This window comes from Acartia tonsa, chromosome 14 (genome assembly GCF_053477335.1).
Source record: "Acartia tonsa isolate MP-2025a chromosome 14, ASM5347733v1, whole genome shotgun sequence".
NCBI classification, from domain to species: domain Eukaryota; kingdom Metazoa; phylum Arthropoda; class Copepoda; order Calanoida; family Acartiidae; genus Acartia; species Acartia tonsa.
Window position 1 is genome coordinate 24,365,514 of NC_137273.1, and position 24,583 is coordinate 24,390,096.

General features: G+C 31.9%; 1 protein-coding gene across 3 annotated transcripts in view; it reads right to left on the reverse strand.

The window, feature by feature from the left end:
* The window catches only part of LOC145306587 (uncharacterized), an 86,391-nt gene extending 72,658 nt beyond the window's left edge, over positions 1-13,733 (reverse strand). For all 3 annotated transcript variants that reach the window (XM_080148790.1, XM_080148789.1, XM_080148788.1), the window contains exon 1: positions 13,639-13,733. In XM_080148790.1, the coding sequence (XP_080004916.1) occupies positions 13,639-13,653 (15 nt within the window). In that variant the 5' untranslated portion in view covers positions 13,654-13,733. The remainder of the gene's footprint in view (positions 1-13,638) is intronic.
* Positions 13,734-24,583: the final 10,850 nt, after the last annotated feature.

The window sequence follows — 24,583 nt, forward strand, 5'->3', positions numbered from 1 at the left end:
TCTTGAACCTCTTGAACGTCCTTGGTTTAAACCCTTAACTTTATGAAGGAACAAATTAAAGTTCACTTAAGTCCCAAAAGTTGTCAAACCATCGAATAGAAAACCACCCATTGTCACCTCTCTCTCTCTCTCATTCTCTGTGGACCTTCACTTCCGTATATAATATTAATCATATATGAATGGATATTGAATACGTGGATATTATGACAGGAAAATTTAAGTTGCTAATATAGTCTTCAGTATTGGTCAATAAGTTCCTCCATGGACTGTGGAGGGGATGAGGTAAAGTCATAAGGTGGGATATTGTTTTATTTTCCTTCTAGAAGAAATATTTTAGCAGGGTATGCGAGAATATCTTGCAATATCCATGTACTCTAAATCCATTCACGTCTGCATATCGTGATTTATATTTGCTCAAATAATAAAGGGAGAGAAGTACTACTTATAGTATTAGACGGTTAAAGTTATGTTTAGAGTAGATGCTGAACAGTTAAAATAATCTTCACTTAAATATTCAGAGGTGGGTTCTTAAAAAACCTTACCCCACTGAACTTTGGAACACTCGTTTGGAACACTCAATTGCTCCCTTGTTTTCCCATTTTTTTGGAACATCAAATGGGGGAAATGCAAATATCATTCTTAAAAAAAATCTAATTGAAAAAAATAGTGGGGCAAAATAATGTTCCAAAAGATGGAGTGGGGTAGCCACAATTAAATTTGGAATATTTTTTTTTTTAATTCAGAGATTTTTCAAATTTTCAAATATTTAAATTAAGCATAAAAAATATGTCTAAAAAAACAAATACCAACAAAGACAAAAAAAATCTTCCAAATTTCAAAATAGTGTTCTAATGGGGATATTTTATCCCCACTCAAAAAATCATTTTGGAACATTATAATCAGTGGGGTAAAATTTTTTTAAGTATCAATATTACCAAATTTTTTATTTGCCCCACTGGTTATAATGTTACAAAGTGATTTTAGTGGGGTAAAATTTTTTTAAGAACCCACCTCAGATGTTTATCTTAAATAGTAGTAAAGAAAGTCGAATTTTCTTTGTAAAAATAGTACCAGACTTTATGCATCTTTTTTGAAAATCAGCTGCCAATGCAATGGATATATTATTACTTGGATCTTGCACCAGATTTTCATGTTCTATAATAAAGTGAACTCATTAGAGGGCTAAAATAACAATCTTCCCCATCCCCCTCCTTTACCCCATTCTCTCCCCTCCTAAAAGCTAGGGGAAATTGCAACCTAAATTAATGACAATTTTTTCCTGTCATAACATCCAATTCCACATATATCCTACATCCAATTAGCTGCCTATCTCCGAGTAAACTCAATAATAAGAAATACTTCATCTAAAGCATTACCGAGGCACATACAGCAAATAATAAAATAAATAATAAATAATACTTGCTGTTCAATTGTAAGAAGTTAATCATCACCAAAATTCAGCCTTCTATTTTTAATAGCGACCGAGAAAATTAATTTTTCCCATAACCATACCGACAAACGGATATTGAATTGAATTTTGAAAAGTAAAATGTTAATTTAATTATTCTATTCTTTTAGTAATAAGTTATACCTGCGTATCAAGTAATTTTTCGTAAACGACTGGACCAATAAATCCGTAATTTTCAGATAAGTTCAGCACTTTTAATGTTAAGTACATTTGTATAATAAAATAAATTAATTGATTTAAACCATGTCATGGCGATGTAAAAGGATGATTCATCCTTATATAATTTTATCAATCAATCTATTTCCTTATATCTATCTATTCATCCGGAAGGGAAAAAAATCAACATTTTTATCGTAGTTAATAATAAGAAACATATTAGCATATTAAAACCAGTTCTGAATTGTAAAGAAAAAACATATCCATACATTGAACAATCTATCAATCTACCCATCCATCCATCTATTTATCTAATATCTATATATCTACTTATCCATCCATCCATTTATCTATCTATCTATCCACTTTAAGTAACGGAAGGAAACACTTGATGTATATCTTTACAATTGGATGACCATATCTAAATGTTTTATCATAGGGAGAAGAGAGAGAGAGAGGGAGAGTGAGAGAGAGAAAGAGAGAGAGAAAAAAGAGAGAGAGAGAGAAAGAGAGAGAGAGAAAAAAAGAGAGAAAGAGAGAGAAAGAGAGAGAAAGAGAGAGAGAAAGAGAGAGAGAGAGAGAGAGAGAGAGAGAGAGAGAGAGAGAGAGAGAGAGAAAGAAAGAAAGATACAATGGATTATTAATAAATCTTTAAATTATAAACACCAAAATTAAATAATTACCTCTACCTGTAGATTACAATAAGTGGTTGAAACGTTTGGACATTCAACTTAATAAACCAATCAATCAAAATTAAGAAAAGTCCCCAAGTTGTTAAGCACACAAGTAAGAAAATGTTATTATAAAACTATGGGGACTATTGTAATAAACAACCCAATGATCCCTCCCTCCCTCCCGTCTCTCCATTACCCCTTTATAAAAGCATTAATATTCTAAGGTTTTTACATTAATTCAAACCAAAATTATGACCTTAAAATGTAAAACCTTCATGCTTGTTAGAGTGTAGTAAAAGATAATAATAAAACAATTAAATCATGCCAAGAAAATTTCCTATTTTGATAGTTTTGATATAGACTTGACAATTTATTATTATTATTTCCAGGAAGTTTACTTAAGGTTACTAACCCTTCAGAAGTACAACTAAGGAGTAAAAAGTCTGAATAGCTGTAGAGCTTATGCAATCCCAACACTTTTTCATATGTATTTTTAAAATCATATGCTATCGAAAAAACACATTTAAGGGGCATAATTTGTTTAAAATTGCTAAATGTTTTTTAGTATACAAAATGCCAATGAAGAAAATAAGATATTGATTAATAATTTCTGTCATTGCTAAGTGGGTTAAACTTAGCAATTCTTTTGTTCCTTCAAGAAACACATTTTAGTTGTGGTAATGGATAGAGAATATGTGGATATAGTGATTTTTCGTCAATTTAGATTGCTTATATGGACCTTAATGATCGGTTCCTTCGTCAAGTAGGAGGGGGGGGGGGAGGGGGGTAAAGGAGTGGATGGAGGGTATCGTTATTTTAGCTAGATATGAGTATCACTTTATTAGAATACATGAAGGTCTGATGCAACATCACATTAATCATATATCGATTGTTGCAGGCCTCTCATGATGGCTGTAACATTCTGTGAACGTTTTATCATTTCAGTTTTGATTCAAAATCAAATATCTTTTAGCCATTTAAAAAGTTATTCAACCAAAAAACCTTTAACTTTCTATTAAAATCAATTAAACAAACACAAATAACTCTATTAATTCACGTTTTGGTAAAATTAGATTTGCTATGATTTCTTAAGAGTTGTAAGGATAGGACATTGAGAGATTATTAACAAGGATGACAACATCCTTAAAATTGAAGCTGTGAAACGAACATTTACAATAGTAGAGTGTCAGAACTGAATAAGCATGATACTGTTTAAAACATATTACTTCTTTATTTAAGACTTGATTATAAAGATGCATCGCTTATAACTTCTACCTTGTTGCATTAGGCATAGTATAACAAAAGCAGATTAATTGGATAATTAAATCACATAAAAAAATTATACCTGGAACAATTATAACATGTGCTAAATAGCGAAAAGAGGGATAACCTCCATCTCCTCATTTTGCCCCATCCCCTCCACTCGTACTGCACGTATATTCTATTTCTATTACTGAAATCTATATTTTCTTATTTGTAACCGGGGTGTAAATAATTCTGTAAATATTTTTTCTTTGTGTTTTTTTTCTTTTTTGTAATAAGTAATTTCTGAATACACACACAAGAAAAACCAAAGAAACAAAAATAATATTTCTAGAACTAATTCTTTCCATAAAATAACAGTAAGAATCAAAATCACTGCACTGTGATAACATTGTAAAAATGTTGACATTGGATTGGCATAAGGAGATGAATAGTATTTAGTTACAGTCTAAGGATTTTTCTGAATCAACCTTTACCAAGGAAGGTATTCATAAAAATTTGTAATACCTTTTTATCATTCTAATTTTTCTGTGGCAATAAATAATCACATTTGAACATTAACTAATCAATTACGCGTTGAAATCTAAAAGAATTAGACAACGGCCGATAAAATGATGTGCATTCCCAATGCATATACACCAAATTATAACTTCTGTAGATTAAAATTAGTGGTTGGACGTTTGGACACTCAACTAAATGAACCAACCAATTAAAATTGACTACAGTCCCCTAAATTGTTGAGCCAACGAATAAGGAAACATTAATAAACAGTTCATTGTCCCCTCTGCATTCAGAGATTCCTTATTCATCCATAATCAATTTCTTACCCTAAATGCCAATCAACACACAATCAAAGAAATTTCTAGCAGATTTTTGGACAGAAGAATTTTAAAATTCATATCTAAGAAATGCATATATTTAGGTTGATTTTTTACCTAATGGAAAAAACTTCCCTTTCGTTTTTTTATCAATATTGTGTTTAGATTATTCCAACCCTGTGTTACTAATGGTCCAATAAAGAGATTGTTCATGTAGACTATCTATATTTATTGTTGTCAGTTTATCATATATTTATTTGAGAATACCACCCTTATGCAGCAAAGCTAAGAATAGGTGTGTGAAACAATTATGTTTTCTTATAACAGCTATTAATATTTTCTTGTTAAAAGCCAGACTTTGCTTTTAAATATTTTTTTATTATGATAAATATTTTATTTCCATTGATAAATTTAGGGCAACTACTATATAGCCTTAAAAGTCAAACTTGACTGTCCTTCGACCCATTTTCAATTGATATATGTATTTGCAGGTTTCATAAATGATAAAAAATAATCCTAGCTTTTTATTGGGTATAGCATTAAGACAGCTTACTGGTTGCGATATGTAAATATTTTTAAGATTTTTCCATAGGTGTAACACTTTCTTTCCCTGCATTGATATATTTGTACTTTTCTTTTATATAGGTAGGATGTATTTTTGTTGGCTAAGATCTCACTAACCTTTAGATTGAATTTGCTTTCATATGTAAGCTTAATATAGGCCCTAAGTTTCTTAAATTCTATTTTAAGGTAATTAAAACATTGGTAAATATCTATTCTACTCTTTCTTCTGTTTATTTGAACACCAAAGATAAAGCATAAGTGTGTATATAAAAGGTTAGGTGTGCTTCCAATTCCGTAAATGTATTACAATTTCAAAACATTAGAATCGGAATATTCATTACAACTTAACAAACTAACCCTGCTCCTGAATAAATCTGATAATTAAAACTCTCTCCTCTTATTCAATTTTTAAGGGGCGTTTTTCCATGGAATGTTGGAGGTACCCCAAAATAGTTATTACCCTTTCCTAAACTAAGAAGCTTCGGTAAAAAGGAGAACCATATCGGTTCATCGGTTAGTGTGATCTTAAGCTACAGAGAGACAAGTAGACATCCTTTTGTTACTTTTATGTTAGGATTTAGAACAATTGCGGATGTGAAAATATACGAAGTTGAAGGAACACAAAAAGGTTGCTTCTTTTCAGGATAAATAGGCTGGAAAAACTTTTAGGAACAGAGAAGGATAATAGGCTATTCTATTTTTATATATATAAAATTACGATAAATACGTCAAAATTTAAAATAGTAGCAAAATTACATTAAGAAAGAAGGATAAATGGGAGTTATAGAAAGAAAGAGCGAGCTAGAATTAGATATAGAAATAAGAAAAAAATGGGAAAGAGAACAATCAAATTCACAGTAAATATGAAAGAAGCTTACAGTTTATTTTTACGGAAAAGAGAACCGGACAAAGAGCAATCTAGACATACAGACAGAAGAAAGCCTTGCAAAATGTATAAAAAGTGTTCAGGAGATTTTTTTCATGAAAATTTGAATATTTGGAAAAAAAGTTTTTATGATATACATCAATAACAAATTGCAGATAATTTGTCCCTGAATCTTGAAAATTGTACAAAATAAACACTGTGTGTGTACACTTTATATCTTGGAGTTATGCTCAAGTTATTCAAATTAATCATATTCTGGTTTGGGGGGGTGGGGGGGGGGATAGATATACCACACTTTTCTGGGATCTTGCTGTGTCAAGTATCAACTGTTGGGAATATCAAAGGATGACTCCATGCAAAATTTGAGCCGGATCCGGCCAAAACCGGCCGTGAATTTTATGAAAAACCGGTTTTTTTTCGGTTTTTAGGGGGTATCTGTAAATCGATTCAGCTGGAGCAAAACCGGTTAGAGGTACAAAAAATTTTACTTCACATGAAATTTAGCCAATGCAATTGCCTACAAAAATGTACTTCATCATCAACTTGATCGGACAACTCTTTCCCCTCCTAAATGTCCATTAAAACCTCGGAAACGGCAAAAATCGCCAAAAATCACGCCTTCGGCGGCAAATAACGGCTAAACGGTCAGCCGGAGGCGAATAAAACATAAATAAAGAAATGTCTGCCTCAAAAAGTTGTTCAACATCAAAGAGATGCTTGAAGTCTCTAAAACGACTCCTTCCCCTCCTTTAAGGGGAAAAACTGAAAAAACGTGATTTTCTAAAGTATGCCCACTTCGTGGGTGTGGGGGGCACTGAAATCACCCCAGGGTCACCAAATATAAAGTCTAGGCGGCCCACAATGCTGAATTTTCACCAAGTGAAAATCTTGTGTCATTATCTCTTATGAGAAAAAAGTTATTAATTAATTAAAATTTAAAATTGTGATTTTTTGATGGATTTCTTTGATGAAATGACAGGCCGGTCAATTTTTAGGCCATTTTTTGCGGTTTTTGGGCCGTCACGCCCAAACGGTTTGAGTTAATCTCACGGGACCTTTTGCCCAACCTAAGTCTGGTTATTTGTGAGGTCTAGGAAAAAAAACAGACTTACGCAAAAGATTATAATTATAATCTTTACACAGAAAAATGGCACGAGGTGAGGGTTTGAGGGGGCAAAATGAGCCGACCAGCGATTTTTGACGGCACGCAGCGACGTCGTGCTTCATCCAATCCGGGATTTTTTTTTCTTAGACCTTACAAATAACCAGGCTTAGGTCGGGCAAAAGGTCCCGTGAGATTATCTCAAACCGTTTGGGCGTGGCAAGCCGAAAACAGCAAAAAATGGCCTAAAAATTGACCAGCCTGTCATTTCATCAAAGAAATCCATCAAAAAATCACAATTTGAAATTTTAATTAATTAATAACTTTTTTCTCATAAGAGATAATGACACAAGACTTTCACTTGGTGAAAATTCAGCATTGTGGGCCGCCTAGACTTTAAGCATATCTTTGATGTTGAACAACTTTTTGAGGCAGACATTTCTTTATTTATGTTTCATTCGCCTCCGGCTGACCGTTTAGCCGTTATTTGCCGCCGAAGGCGTGATTTTTGGCGATTTTTGCCGTTTCCGAGGTTTTAATGGACATTTAGGAGGGGAAAGAGTTGTCCAATCAAGTTGATGATGAAGTACAATTTTGTAGGCAATTGCATTGGCTAAATTTCATGTAAAGTAAAATTTTTCGTACCTCTAACCGGTTTTGCTCCAGCTGAATCGATTTACAGATACCCCCTAAAAACCGGAAAAAACCGGTTTTTCATAAAATTCACGGCCGGTTTTGGCCGGATCCGGCTCAAATTTTGCATGGAGTCATCCTTTGATATTCCCAACAGTTGATACTTGACACAGCAAGATCCCAGAAAAGTGTGTATCTAGGGGGGGGGGGGGGAGGGCTCCAAATAAAGACTATTCCGAGGGGGCATACATAATTTATATTTTCTTAGCCACCTTTATAAATATAATTGGATTGACTTGGATTTTAATGGAACCTTTCGCCTCAAGATGGATTGATCCAAAAACAAATTTCCATAAAATGTTGCATATTTGTGTCATTTGAAAGTTTTGTAACAGTATCCTTCACTCAATCAAAATGAGTGACTAATAAAAAACTTTTGAAGGAGGGGGGGGGGGGGGGGTCAATAAAATACCCCTCTTCCACAGAGTACGGAATAATCATAGAAATTAAATTACTTTACGGTAGTTCCCTTAATATCTCATATCGAGAACACAGTAATAGTGTCTGACTGATTATGACGTAACAAAAAAATTAGCCAATGAGAGGCCACTATAAATTTTACCATTGGTCAATAACGGCCTCTCATTTGCTAATTTTTTTTGTTACGTCATAATCAGTCAGACACTATTACTGTGTTCTCATATCGACCACAAACAAAGAAAAATATTTTAATATGAAAACAGGGGGTCTTGGGATTTACGGCGCTCAATTTACAGATCTTAGTGAAAGCACTTGCTGTCCTGTTTTCTCAAAACTAATGAACTGCGCTACTATCAACATAATTATCCTTGTTAGTTATTTATTTAGAAATTTCAGCTTTATCAGTTTTGTCAAAGCAAAATTAGTAATCGCTCCAATGATCTTTAGTTATTTCTTTAATTTTCTTTTTATTTCTTTTTAACTAAATCAAATTTATTTAACTTCTTTTCTTTATTAGAAGTATCATGCAATATAATTATTATGAAAGGATTTTACCATTGATTTCTAAGTAGGTTGACTTTAAAAAGAAATTTAAAAGGGAAATCTTTAGAAAGAAATTACTTTTAGTTTCCTTTTTCGTCGCTAAATTGAATTAACAAGGATGACAACATCCTTAAAAAAAGAAGCACCAAAATCCAACGGTAGGACAAACGAACATTAACATACAGCATACGAACATTAATGAAGCATACTGATTAAACATGTTTAATTTTGAAGACTTGATTATAGAGATGCTTCGCTCATATTTAACATTGTCCTGTGAATCTTTATTCTAAAGATAAATCAAATAATTATTGCACATAAAAATTTGTTGTAAAAATAAAAATAATTATAGAGTAGCTACGCTTTTTTTACTTTGATATGAATCTTATTACTGAGTTTAAAATCGATAGGATATTTCTAACATGTAAATATAGTTTGTCAAAAGATTCATATGACAACTGAGCATTCTTTAGATAAAATTCATTATGTTCGTCTGTATGACTGATATTACTACTCTTTGTAATCATTTGCTTGGCTGCATGTTTTACTTTTATATGCTTTGCTAATCATGGATGTTGTCATCCTTGTTTTATAATTTCATGTGTTTGGTTGAAACTGTATTTTTTAATGGTACCTTGTAACATTCTGGGACTAAGTGATACATACATCATTTTGTTATTTAAATTCTTAATACGGCATATGTCAGTCTTTATTTCAACTAGTGAAGCAAATAACCCTTTAATTGCAAGATCTTTGTCTGGCAGTTTTTTTCTGCAAATTTGCGATAATTATGTGCGCCTGTTTTCAGATTAGACATTCCCCCTAATGTTTTGGGACTTTTAGCAGCAGAAGGTACATAATTTAAGTCTTTAAATATAGTGAGATTTAATCCTATCACCTCCCTAAAAACGAGATGATTTTTCGATAAAGCTTTACTTCATTTATTTTAAAATCTAACTTGAACAAAAAGGGGGGGGGTAGACTTTTCTTAGCCTAATCCCTATGAGCCCTATAGAGGGTGAAGAGTTGTGTGCTCTGGGCACTTTGAGGGAAAACACTAAGTTATTTTAAAACTTAGATGTAAACATATAATTTCCATAATTTCAAATATCGAACAACTGTCTATTTTCATGATTAGATTAGATTTAGGTGTTATGCTTTATTTTAACTGTCATCAAATTAGTTCTTTAATTTTATTATTTTTTATTGACCATAAAAAGCATCGCTTTTTGCGCTTTAGACTTTTTAATTTTTGAATTAACTCAAATTCCAGAGAGAGATAGGGGAATGGACTATTAAAATTGCTTCCTTAAAATTTGTAAACCCGTTCTGCCATTGAATAGTTAGGGGTTAAGTATTTATAAGGATATAACTGGACAAAATTACATTGTACATTATTTTTCATATATTTGTCAAATTGTAACATCTATATAAGACAACGTGTTTATGATTGTTAAAGTACAGTTTTTACTTAGGGCTTACTAATTGTTTTATATTACGTTTCGTGATTAAAAAAGACATCATTCTAAATATAACAAGAATGGCAACATTCATAAAATGCGAAGCTCCAAGCTTAGGCAGTAGACAAACGAATATTAAATAAACAATTGTAGACTTAGAGTATTGGAATTTAAGCAGCAGAATATAAACTATAAGTCGTAACTACCTTTATTTCAAAATTGCTTAAATAAAGGATAAAGGATCAGGGCGTGATTATTGAGATGCTTCGCTTAAAACATTGTACATTGTACAAAATAGAAATAAGTCACAAGCCAAAATATGTAAACAAAACTAAAACAAACTAATTGATGACATCACGTATAGAATAGCTTAGTCTCTAAAAATGAAACCATATTTACCTTTTTAAATCCACCCCTTAATTATTTATGTACACATATTAGAAACTACGGATATGAGTTATTTGCAACAAAATCCACCTTTTATGGTCTATTATTAATTTCTTTTTTAATGTAAAAATGATAAATATTTAAGGGAAATAACCAAAATATCCATGGAAAATATAAATCAATTTGTCATTCATCATGTATAGCATCCCCCTTTTATTAAAAATCTGTAAATTTTACCAACCCCGGAAATAATAATTTTTTATCGGAAGTAGCCTAAAATATGTTTTAACAAGGTGTTTATTCTTTTAACCAAAAAAATCTGATTGCTAAATCATAAAATAATCTTTATCTGTTTGTCGGTTGGTGTATACTTAAAAGTAGGATAGTTGTCTGTTTGTAAATTACCAAAAGATGACGTTAACTGCTGGGCCGATATGGTTCTCTTTTACAGTAAAGATACTTGTAGGTCTCGGATATATTTTTATCTATTTAGGGGGAGAATACAAACGTCTTTGAAATTGCCCCTAGATAAAAATCCCCACCTACCCATACAAAAAATCTACTTTTTTGTCATTTATATTCAATTCAAAAATTTGAAATGGCGTGTCGACCACCTTCCCTCCACTTCTTTTAAGTGCCCAAGGAGGCCTCATGAAGCATAGCCAGAAAAAAAGAAGGGGTAGGGTCAGTCTAATTGAAACTTAGAGGATACCTAGGATTTTTGTCCCAGAAGTTTTTTTAAAAGAAATAAAACAGCGAAATTGTATTTAACACATTAAATGTACACCATTTTGAAACAGGTGGCTGCAGAATTATGAAACTTTATATTCATAAGTAATTTCTATACATGTAATACTTTCTCTTTGATTTTATCATAGGCAAGTTATGTAGCAGGGATTTGAACCATTTCAAGTATGTTCAAATCATGTGGTACTTGAGCAGTTTTCTTTTTTTAAGTGAAGCTTAAATTTTCTTTTCGTTTTAAAACATAAGTATACCATTCAGGAGCGAAACCAACTAATATCTGTAATACAAATGTAACTGTAAAAGTGTCTAAAAAATCAGCCATGTGACGTCATAAAAATGGGGGATTATCCATCTCTTTTTTGACGGTTTTTCTTTCCCACTTCTCCTCTAATCTTACTCATTTTTGTGACGTCACATGGCTGATTTTTGAGACACTTTGTCCAGTTATAACAAAATAGGAGGATGTCTCTTTGTTCTTCTGTCTCTACTCTGAAGCTTAAGATCTCAGTAGCCGATGACCCTACAGGGTTGTTCTTTTCAGACAAATTACACACAGAACAACTACTAAAATGATTTCCATTATAAAAATCAATAAGATAACTAAAATGGATGGGGGTAACTTCCAATCGAATAGAATAGGGGCGAAGCTACTAGTCAAACATATAAAATAACCCCTTTACGTTTTTAAAAAATATGTCTAAAACAAAGTTGACACTAAAACAAAATCTAAAATTATCTACACATTAATCATCTAGCAGAGATAACAAGTATGATTTTATACATAGGTTGGAAAGATTAATATTTGGTTAATACTCAGAGACAGAAATAGAGAGAGAGAAAGAGAGAAGGAGAGAGAAAGAGAGAGAGAGAGAGAGAGAGAGAGAGAGAGAGAGAGAGAGAGAGAGAGAGAAGGGACATAGAGAGGGAAGGGAAAGATATAGAGGAAAAGTAGACAAATAGAGAAAAAAGAAAAATGTTAAAGAAAAAGTGACAAAGAAAAAATAGAGAGAAAGAAGGAAAGAGTAGAAACATTTTAATAATGGAGAATAAGATTTAATAAAGATAATTTTTAAAATAAGGTAAATTAAAATATAAGTAATAAACGAGCAAAGTAAAAATAAAATATGCTTGTGAACAGACAAACCTAACACTTGAAGAGCTGCTACGCTGTTGAAAAAAGGCGTCACCGGTTAATTGAATAAATAAATAAATAAAACCACATAAATAACATATAAACGTTATTTCAAAACTGTTTTAATTTTTTTTTTATGTTTAACTAATTTGTACGTCAACTATCAATACATAACAAATATGCATTAAGATGTTCTTTTCTATATCTTTATAGCATTCTTCTAGGCTCTAGCAATTGATTTTACAATAGATTAAACATTTGTGTTTGAAAATAATAATAAGACCTAAATAGATTTTAAATTGAGTATTTAATATCTAATTTTTGTTTAAAACCATCTATTTTAATATCACAAGATTTTTATAAATTTCCTAGAGGTGTTTAGGCTAATTAAAAATTTATAATTTTTCTATATGAGAACCTTAAAAAGGAAATGGTACAAAGTGCAAATGTCGGATTGGACTTCGGGAGTAAGTAGGGGGGGGGGGGGGGGGAGAAGTGGGGGTTACTGACCAATTAGTTACGGACCATAATGCATGGACCACGTGAATGGAGGGCGTGCCCTAGTTTTAGCAAGGGGGGCAGCTGGGGGATGCTAAACTGTAGGGCGGAGCCCATTAGTTTATTTGTATTATTAGCCACCCACCCCCCCTAACATAGCACTTCCCCTACTCGCCTATGATTAGACCCCCGACTGAATAAATTCCTTATTTGTACATTATTTTTTGCATTAATGCACGGACAGGTATAGGAATTATAAAGTGTAGTAATAATCCCACATTTAACTATTAATAACCAGTCTTTCTTCAGCTTTTCTCAAAACAAATATCTCCTATAAAATTAGCATTTAAACTAGCCCCTATCTGTACCTGAAAAAGTTTTCTGTTTGTCTATGTCTATTTCAGAAATTATTAAATTCTTTTTGGAATTGTTTGCTTTTTTCCAAAAGGAAATGGTGAAAGCTAATATTGTAGTGTAAAAAATCATATCCTAAGTTAACTATATATAAAACACCTAAATCAAGTATGCGAAAATTTGAAACAGTGTAGCTTAATAAATTAGATTTGAATATATTTTGAAGCAGGGTGGGGGGGGGGGGGGCTATACCACTAGCTATCAATAAAAGAATTATAACGTCACATAATTACATAAGGGTAAATATACTTTATATAATCATCGACTTACCCCTATGTCTGTACTAAATCAATTCAAATCGCATACATTTAAGAGAGAAACTGTATTTGTTGCTTATGTAAAATCCTTGAAACTCGTGAAAAATTAGCAAACTGGAATATAAATTAGCTGCACTACTAAAATGAAGTCATTACCTTTCTAGTTCTCATTACAGTGACTGTTGTATAAATGTTGATTATTTCTCTATATTATATTTTCATCTTGGATAAATTGTTCTTATCACAATTCTAAAATAAATAATTTTTATTAGAAGTCAAACATACTTTTGACAAAATAAGTTGACAATTGATGCTTTTAATTACGATTATAATACGATGCGAGAGTATTATGGAAGGACATACGGATAAAGTTATAGATAGAATTTGTTAGAAAGGTATGTTAGAGGGAAGAGATGGCAATGAACTATAATTTTAACTTTGGGGACTTTATCAAATCCTTATTGGGTTATACAAACTTTTCCAGGAATAATCTCAATCTACAATAAGGTATTTTGTTTATCATAATTGGTCATATGCAGAGTTTTATCATTTATTGTCTTATCCCCTAAATCCCTGGAATATTACTAAGAAATTAATAAAAAAAATGAAAATGACTCATTTTATTTCTTGTAGAATAATTTTATGGAAATTCCTATATTTTCCTTGCTTCATATTGGGTTATTTAAAATTCACAAAGAAGGTGTATCAACTTTTTTTATAGCTAGCCGGTTCTTTTAGTAAGTAGTAGATGTAATATTTTTCATAGAATTCAGATATGCAATCGGTTTTTTTGTAGACCTCTTATTTTTTAAGTAATTAAAGTTTTAAAAAAAAAATTAAGTCGATTTTAAGGTACTAAAATGCAACAAAAAAAAGAAAGAAAATGGCCATTATGAACAAAAATAGTAAGATCTTTAATTTGACACCTTAATTTTTTAATTCTGTAAGGTAATTATTGAAAAAATCAATTTTTTTAAACCCACGAGAATAAAAACTTTGAACTTAATTTTATTATTTCACAGATAAAAAAATATGGGTTCATATATACCTTTAGAATCAGAAAAATATTACGAATTAATTGTAAGCAAAATTGAAAAAAAAAGTTTACAATATAGTATATAAACTACAATAAAAGGAATTATATGAAAATATTATATTATATTGTACAGGCAACGTCTTAATTCTTGAATTGAGTATAAAAATGGGAAGGGGGTAAAGAGGGGGTAAAGAGGGGGTAAAAAAGGGAAGACAATAGTGTTGCCTGAACAAAAAATACAATTGGCCATTTGTTTAATTTTTAATTTTTTTACTTTTTTTCAATTTTGCTTACAATGGATTCGTAATATTTTTCTGATTCTAAAGGTATATATGAACCCATGTTTTTTATGTCTGTTTGAGAAAATATTTAGGTCTAAATTTTTATTAAACCGAGGTTAAAAAAATAGATTTTTTCAATAATTACTCAACAGAATTTTAAAAGTAAGGTGTCAAATTAAAGATCTTAATATTTTTGTTCTTACTGGCCATTTTCTTCTTTTATTTTGTTGCATTTTAGTACCTTAAAACCGACTTAATTATTTTTTTTAAAAACTTAAATTACTTAAAAAATAAGAGGTCTACAAAAAAAAACGATTGCAAATCTAAATTCTATGAAAAATTTTACATCTACTACTTACTAAAAGAACCGTAGCTATAAAAAAAAAAGTTGATACACCTTCTTTAAGCATAAAAAGTATATGTCCCAAAGAGTTTTCCATTGAAAAAAATCACAAAAGTTAACTTTAATAATAATACAAAAAAAATATTTTCAATTCGAATTAAAAAATTTTCAACATAACAAAAATAATATTTCATGGCTTGAATAAATGTATTTCATGTTGAGCTTAAATGTTTATTTTTTTTAACTAAGTTAGAGCAATTAAAAGCTTTAGAAATTATAAGCAGGTGTTGTTTTGGCGGAAGCGACGAACAACCATTTTTTTATTTTATTTTATAAGGTGTGAATGTAATTACTGAGTCGAAACGACTAGAACTCTGCAAAAATTATCGTCGACATGATTTGAAGGTTATTGAAGTTTTATGTTTTATCGATTTACTGGCGGCTGCCCCCATAGTGGCTAGGGAGAAAGGATAGTGTTAAATAACATAAATATAGGCTATAGCACAGTAAGATAGTAAGAATATATGTACAAAAAAATTATTTCATGAAACAATTAGATTAGAACTGCACTAAAAATAGAATATTAATAGAACACACGTGTTTGTGTCTGTATGTCCTTCTGTACTTCTGTACCATACACGCACATCCCCTTTCTCTCATCAGATCCTATAAGATCTCATAAACAGCGGAAGTCCATAAAGAAAGTTTAAAGCGATTGGGCGAATCGCTGCGGAACCCATTCCGCCAACTAAAATACCCATCCCCCAGAGCTCTGCGAAGTTTTTAAAAATAAATATGGAAGGGATCCTCTCCTCAAACATCCAAAACTCCTATAGGTGAAGTATTATAAAATAGAATATAATTTTATATGCCCCCCCCCCCCCCCCCCAATACATCCTTAAACCTACCCTGGACAAATACTAAACTTCCCTGAAAAAGTATGGAACAATCGTTCAAACCGTGTACAAAATCGCAGTGGAAGCATACAAACACACATACACACATCGTACTACTATTATATTATAGGAATAGGATATATATGATAATCATTGGCTGCTCTAATGCCCACTCACCGTAAAAAATGAAAGTGTCGCGTCGCAATGATTTTTTAGCCAGATCTAAATATCAGAGCTAGTAAAATTAGACCTATCAGCGTATAGTATAACGTAATATAATTAGAGTGGTCTAACATAAACCTAATGCAAAGATATAGATACTAAACAAAACAAAATTCCCAAAAAGTCTGATAAAAAACCTTTAACAAAATAACAAAATTTTTAGAAAAAATTGTGATTGTGCGTGGCTAGAGTAAACTCACGTAAATTCAAAACTCTTCTACTTCGATAAGCAGTTAGCAACATCATCTGACTACTTACTAATATTTTCATTTGAATACTGACTGATTATTCTAATTTTTAGTCCAATAATTATATCTCTTTTTAATTCCCCTTTCCCTTCTCTTTTTCTCTGTCTCTATCTATTTATCTATCTATCTATCTCTTCTAACCACTCTCACTCTCTATCTCTACTATTTCACCTACATAATAAAACAACATTATAAATCGCAACAATTTTTCAAAAGTTCTAATTAGTTATCAAGGAAGGATGTTTACTTCTAACGTTTCACCAATCGAAAAAGAACATTTTTCGCGTTTTCTTTCAATGTATTATGCAGTATTATGTTTATTAGTCACTGCAAGCCTGTATATATTAGTATAATCCACGTTCCGTGTGCGAAACCTAAATTTTCGTGTGCATCTGAATCCTAACCTAACTTACTGTCTCTCGCGTGGCTGCGTAAGCCACCCACAAAGCCTCAATTTACTTTATAGGTGCAACGTCAAATAATAACAAGGATGACAACATCCAAAAGTAGCGAAGGTAAAAAATTATGAATGGATATCGGGAAAAAATTTACTATAGAGCATTGTCATACAAAAAACATCAAACTTAATAAAATGAAATAGGGAAATAACGATAAATTAAAAATCGATCTAGCACCGCAATTAATAGACAAATCTTAATGAAACTTGATGGAAATATGTAGAATATGAGCATAATCAATCCTGAATAGGAATAGAGAAAATCACGAAAACCTAAAAGTCTAGGAATCGATCTAGCACCCTAATTAATAAACAAATCTTAATAAAACGTAATGAAAATATGTAGAATGTAAAATTAATCCATAAAAATTTCAGCCCTATATCTTGAAAAGGAGTTGAAAAAATCAGGAAATCTTAAAAATCTAGGAATCGATCTAGCACCCCAAATAACGAAGCTAGTAAAAGTGGCTGACTCAGATTATGAAGTCAAAAAAATTAACCAATGAGAGGCCACTATCAATTTTACCAATGGTCAATTACAGTTTATACTGGCCTCTCATTGGTTATTTTTTTTTGACGTCATAATCTTAGTCAGCCTTTTTTACTAGCTTCCAAATAGCAGACAGATGGACAAAACAAAGTATAGATTAGATGGGCATATGTCATAGGAATCTTCACTAAAAATTTTCGCTGTCTATCTTGAATAGGAGCCGAGAAAATCACGTTCCCCCATAGCGTTACGGACGGGCGGACTGACGGACGGATGGACGGACGGACAGACAAAGTGATTTATAGAGTAGTTTCGCTACTAACTAAGAAAATTTTATAATTTAAAAGACTAAGCTTTTCTAAATTTAGAATCAGTCCGTCCGTCCGAAACGAATGACTCTTATAAATAATTTAGGCAAGGCATGTCTGAATTGTTCTATTGCTTCATAACTTGCCATAATGATTGTACTCTATACTCGTTAGCAAAAAGTTCGCCCCTTTTTTAACATGATTACTTTTAGCTTTTGTGAATATAATTTTGATTATAAAGTATTGATTCTCACTCGATTTTCAAAGTATTGATTTCTAATACGATTTAGTACATTGTTACAAGTAATCCATCTTAATAATCAAGTCTTTAAAAGTTTGTCTTTATTCAGCATCCTGTACTTGAGCAATTTTGCTACATATTTAAAATAATTTTTTATTAAGGTTTCTAAATAATTGAGTATTAGAATTTACGTTTTTATGTCCGAAAGATTTGTTGAGCTTTGCTATTATAAATGTTTTCATCCTCGTTTTATCTGTCTTAGTGATTTCAAAACTATAAATTTACTGCTTATTTTTCATACAAGGGGGGGGGGGGGAGTTCTGACACATTTGCGTAAACAGTGAGTATAGGCTTTATCTTTGGACTGAGAAGATAGGTTATTAGGGATAAAATATTCTTATATGATGAATTTCCCCCAGATTTAAGATTTTTTGGATAGGCCTCCAGGTTCCGGAGCTCAAGGCCTCCAGGTGGTCTCTGTACAGGTAAAAATTAAAAATAAGATTTTTTTAAGAGTCAGAGATTAACTTATAAAACAAAATATGCTTCTTTTTTATTGTTATTCACATATTTGAAGAAAAAACATACATATTTTGTCTCATCAGCTGACATCTCACTCTTTAAAAAAAATTTTTTTTTTCATTTTTACCTGTACAGAGACCACCTGGAAGCCTGGAGCTCCGGAACCTGGAGGCCTATCCAAAAAATCTTAAATCTGGGGGAAATTTGTCATATAAGAATGATTTTATCCCTAATAACCTATCCTCTCAGTCCAAAGATAAAGCCTATATTCACTGTTTACGCAAATGTGTCAGAACTTCCCCCCCCCCCTTAATTATTATCTTATTATTTCTGAGCTACTTATGAAAAATATTGTCTATGTATTTAAGCTTATTTTGACAGGAAGTAAAAAATTAACATACTTTTTATTAGCCTAGTTATTAAAGAGTCAACGAAACGTTAAAAAAACAAGGATGTTATCATCTATAAAAGCGAAGCTCTGAAATTGAAGCACAAACCAACATTAATTCTTGTAGAGTGTAAGAACTGAATAAGCAAAATATAAATGTATAAGTTTTGACAAAATTGTACGTACGTTTGCTGCAAAACTCCTTTTAAGGACATACTTCCATTTTTCTGGGATTGATTATATAGATGTTTCGTTTTTAATATTGTACCTTGTTAATCAAGGAATCAATTCTTCAAAAATAAGATCAATATGATAATTATATCATACAAAAAAGTTGTTCTTTAGATTAAAATAACAAAGCACCGAATATTGAAGAAAATTTAGAAGTCTAAATAAAATTTTTGTGTATATCACTTCTAAAATTGATTGAATCTTTGCTTAATGAGGAGGACATACTTCATTTTATTACTTAATTATAAAGATGTATCACTTATAACATAGTGACTAATCATCATAGAAATCGATGGACAAAAAGAGTTATCCTTTATGCGAAAGAACTGGATCTTTAATTTATAATAGATTTGCATTTTAGAATAAACCCTTTACAACTCTGAAGCTCATATTATATATATCAAAATAAGCCTTGCTTTCAAATACTATTACAAGAATAGCGGTATATGCTAGGTATAATGTACACAAGAAAAAAAATACTTAATGTTGGTTATTATATCGACGTAGATATCAGACTAATGTCAACAATTTGGTCGAGAAACAAACACGTGTCAGTTAAATAGCATTCCAACAAATCAAATTAATTATATTTTGTTGAATAACAAGAAATATAATTTCCATTAAGCACGTAGCATTAACAATTCAAGAAATAAAAATAACAAGCTTTTAAGTAGCGCAAGCTACTCTGTAACTAGAGGCGGTCTGACAAAAATCAGATTATCTCAAAAGCTTTGAGAGACAGAGGTTTGATCTTTTTTTGTGTACATTCTCTCTACTAGGGCATGTTTGATTACTTAATATTGGCAGCTTTTTAGCCGCTTTCTCATTTTCGGAACCCTTGTAGGAAGGGAAAACCAGTAAGTCAAACAGTGGCGCCGCCGCCTATATTTTTGGTATTTTTAGTGATTTCTCTTGGGAGGATGGTGATACCTTCCTCCAAAATAGCTATTAACCTTCCCAGGACCTATGCAAAGCTACACTGGTTATAAAGGAGAACCTTATCAGTTCAGCAGTAAGGGAGATCCTTCGGGTACAGACAAACAGAAATCCTGCTACTTTTATATAAGGATAACAAACCAAACTTTTAGGGTAGATTCCGCCAATTCATGGGGATAGTTTATTATTTTTTAGTTTGTTGTCAGATTATACTTAATGTTATCGAAATCTTAAGCTACAGACAAAATAACCAAGCTTAAAATTTACATTTATTTCTTACAAATTTACTTTTAAATTATTATTTTTGTAAAAAAAAAATAAGCTTACCTTTTAATTAAAATCAGAGGAAAAAGCTACTAAAAACTACAAAAACGAATTGAAAAATTTCACTTTTATAACATTAAAACTTTAATGATTTAGAAAACACTTAATAATCAATCAACATGTTTGTAAAAAGTTAACTTTTTTCTCACTGCTTATTCAGAATTGATTATTTAACAAAAATCCGTCGATTTAATTAATTTTCGTAAATTTTTGTAATTTGTAGATTTTTTGTTTGATATGCTTTTAATTTTTAATAGACACCTGTTAGGAGACAAAAATGAACTATATAAAGCATCAATATTGAACGAACATACCGAGAAAGAGATAGAGGGGTGGGGATTGAGCGGGAAAGAGATGGAGAGAGAGAGAGAGAGAGAGAGAGAGAGAGAGAGAGAGAGAGAGATAGAGTGAAGGAGATGGAGAGAAAGAGGAAATAAGGGGAAGTGGGTGTGTTTATGCAAGTGTAACCATGAATAGGGAAAGGTTTACTCAAAAACAGGTGGCTAAAATTCAGCTACAAGATCTAACTGAAAGTATAGAAATGTTTTAATTCTTAACTTGTTGTTATAAAATGGAGAAATAATATAGTAACTTGGTTGAAATCTGGGGAATTGAATCACGATAGTGAATTTTCTTATTCTTGGGCGTAATAATTTTGGGTGCTTTCATTAAAATTTGATTTTATGGTTCATTAAGTTGAGAGTTTACACGTTTCAACCAATCACCTACATAAGGGCTATTTTAGTCTATATCATCAATAGGATGGTACATCCTTTGTCTTATCCCTTAAGATTCATGGGTAAAATGAATATTTGTAACCTCAAAAATAGTAGAACAGAGCCGACAAAGATTAAAAACACTATATAAATGTTAAAAACTTACACATTTTTTATTTCAGAAACTCTATCCCTTTCCACGAGTGTAACAGGCGTCCAAATCTCCGAGAGTAAAAAGAGAAAAAAAGGGAAGTGGGAACAAGGGGAAATAAAGGGGAAGGGGTAAATTAGTGGAAAGGCAATTACAAGGGAAAAGGGAAGGAAGTAGGTTAAAAAAAAGGATGAAGTCAAATGTCACACACACACACATACACGCCCACACACACACACCCACACCCACACATATATTAGGCCTACCCTACTTTCATATGATTAAAAGAGGGATGACAAAAGGAAGGGGGGGGGGTTAAAAAAAGGAAATAAAAGTGCGGATTCTCAAAACATCAGTGGGGAGTTTTAATGTGATTATCAGTAAACTAAAGTGACTAATCTACTAATATTTTTCATATAAAAATTAAAAGGTTTATATTCTATGTAAAAAATTATGTACCTGGTTGTTTTTTTATCTTAACCCATTATCGGCGCCGGTAAGATTTATGTCAAAAAAAAAGATATGAAAGCCGCGACCAATGGATATTCATCTGGACAAAAACCGGATAATGTGCAAAACATTGTACTTGACATTGATTGGTGTACATGATAAAGCAAAGGTAAATATTATTTCAGACTATTGAACGGAGAAAATGGAGTGTTAATCGGTAACCCCTCTCTATTACCACTCCCACCCTTCCCCGTATGTATAATACAATTGAATAGAACCCTCATTCAAAAATAAAAGAATATCCACCAAAGTTGATCAAAATCTACTTATGTCCACATCTGAACATCGCAAGCTTTTTATTTCAAAACTTTTCAACCGCGGCAAAAGTTCGTCTCTCTCTCTCCTTCTCTCTCTGTTTCTCTCCCCCTGTCTCACTCTCTCTATCTCTCTCTATCTCTCTCTATCTCACCTCTTTCTCTCTCTCTCTCTCTCTCTCTCTCTCTCTCTCTCTCTCTCCCTGTCTCCCCCCCCACTCTCTCTCTATCTCTCTCTCTCTCTCTCTCTCTCTCTCTCTCTCTCTCTCTCTCTCTCTCTCTCTCTCTCTCTCTCTCTCTCTCTCTCTCTCTCTCCCTCTCCCTCAATATACATTTTATGTATGTGTCATAAATCAAAAAAATCTTTGTATTTCTAAAAAGCTCAAGGGTTAATGAGATTACTCTAAAACAGATACAATTATATTTTTGTGGAAAATAAATTACTCACCTGCTATTAAAGATAGATGACAAAAAATTTTAATTCTGTATGATATAGCTTCCAAAATTCCTTGAGTCACGTGATACTCTATAGCTTCTTCTTTTCTTTAAATTCAAGTTAATTGTTTTACTGTGTTTCGCTCTTTTAGGAAGCTGCCGTCCTTGCTTTTATATATTTATGCTCTTTAAGAATGTTTTTGCTGTATTACATTTTTGGCGTGTTAAAGATCAGTGACCAGATATAATTGAATTATAAATCTGAAAATGTACAATAAGCAAGGATGCCTATATCCATTTCAACAACTGAAGCGTAACACGTAGCGCATCTGCATGTCGTTGGGTCGGTGATGGGTTCGAATCTTAGCATATACAGTGGTTAATGTTATAGTTGTACTTTCTGTTGCTATTTAGGATGCTCGACAATAATAGCAATACCTTGGCACCAAACAGGCGCAACGCATTACCCTGCACAGTTAGTACTTCCAGATAAAGGTGGTGCAAACAAAGGTTTAGTTGTCTGCAATGGTTGGAATGTTAGTTCCTTTGAACCTACTATTGGACGTTATTATAGATAGACTACGTTTAATATAATCATTTTTATTGTTTCAGGAATTACAATTTTTAATACAAATTATTATTTCATTATCAAATCTAATAGAAAAATATGTTTTTAAGAGAAATACAGACTTTCTTGTAATGTTTATGTATGCTTAATGTCACGGGAATCCTCAGTCAAAGTCAAAGGCATGTGTCAAAATCTACGATCACTAAAAAATAATATTAGATATTAAAATCAGTGATGATTTAATTTCTGACCTCTAAAATTGATTTATTGTTTTTTCCTTCAATTTGGCAAAGTATAAAACCAAGCGTTGTCATTGGGAAAATTGGAGAAGGGGGGGGGGGGGAGCAGTTTATGATTCATCCCACATCTAAATACTGCTTTTATTGGAGGGGTAAACAAATTCCAAGGTTTAAATCCACCTCTCCTCATAAAAATCGCCTATGGAGGGGAATGCCCACCCTCAAAATAAAGGGGTTTATCATCGCCATGGGTAAAAATTAGTTGTATACCAGAAATCTAAAGGGTAAGACAATGGCCGATAAATTGATGTACATCCATAAAATCACCCCTTCTGTAGATTTCAATTCGTGGGGTGAAACGTTAGGAAACTCAAATTCATGAACCAACCAAAAAAAATTCAATAAAAGTATCCAAAGTTTGTAAGCGAACGAATAAGTAAACGTCATTTTAAAACTTTGGGGACTAGTGTTATAAATATTGTCGACTCTCTCCCTGGTTGTTTAGCGACAAAAATTATGCTGACACTTCCCCCCCCCCCTCTACGCCCACTCCATAGTTGGTATAGGGGTATGAGAAATAGAGGTAGGTCAAACCCGCTTCCACGCTCTTAGATTTTTAAGTTATTCTCAAATTCCCCTTTTCATTACGATCACATTGGTTCCAGGATGATTATTGGCCATTTCATTTTTAAATTTGAGTCTTTGGGTGGTTTTAGACTAGTTTACATTCCACCTTCAATTAGATCCTACGGGCAAATCCGCCTATTATGTTGATTTTCATTCTTGCAAAAGACACAAAGCAAATAACTAAAACTAAATGTTTAATGATGTAAAGGGGAGTTTTTAGAATTCTGTATGATTCTGTGGATTTGATATAATATATTCGGAATTGTTCGGACAATATGACAAATCAACAATGGGCTGTAAATTAGACACACAGAAAACTGTCCCGAATTTGTATTAATTTTGAGGAACAAGACTCCAGTTACGTCATATTTTTCTTTCCCGAAAAAGGGAAGGGGGAAAGAAAAAAAAAGGGAAGGGGGAAGAAAAAAAAAGGGAAGGGGGGAAGAAAAAAGAGATGGGAGAAAAGTGGGTTTTCCCCATCTCTTTTGAAGAGATTTTCTTCCCCCCTCCCCTTTTTCGGGAAAGAAAATATGACGTCACTGGAGTCTTGTTCCTCAAAATTAATACAAATTCGGGACAGTTTTCTGTGTGTCTGTAAATTATATTCCCCTAAAAATTGTATTTACTCATTCTTTCATTAGTAAATCTAAAATTAATTTAGATGGGGTTGTACAAAGA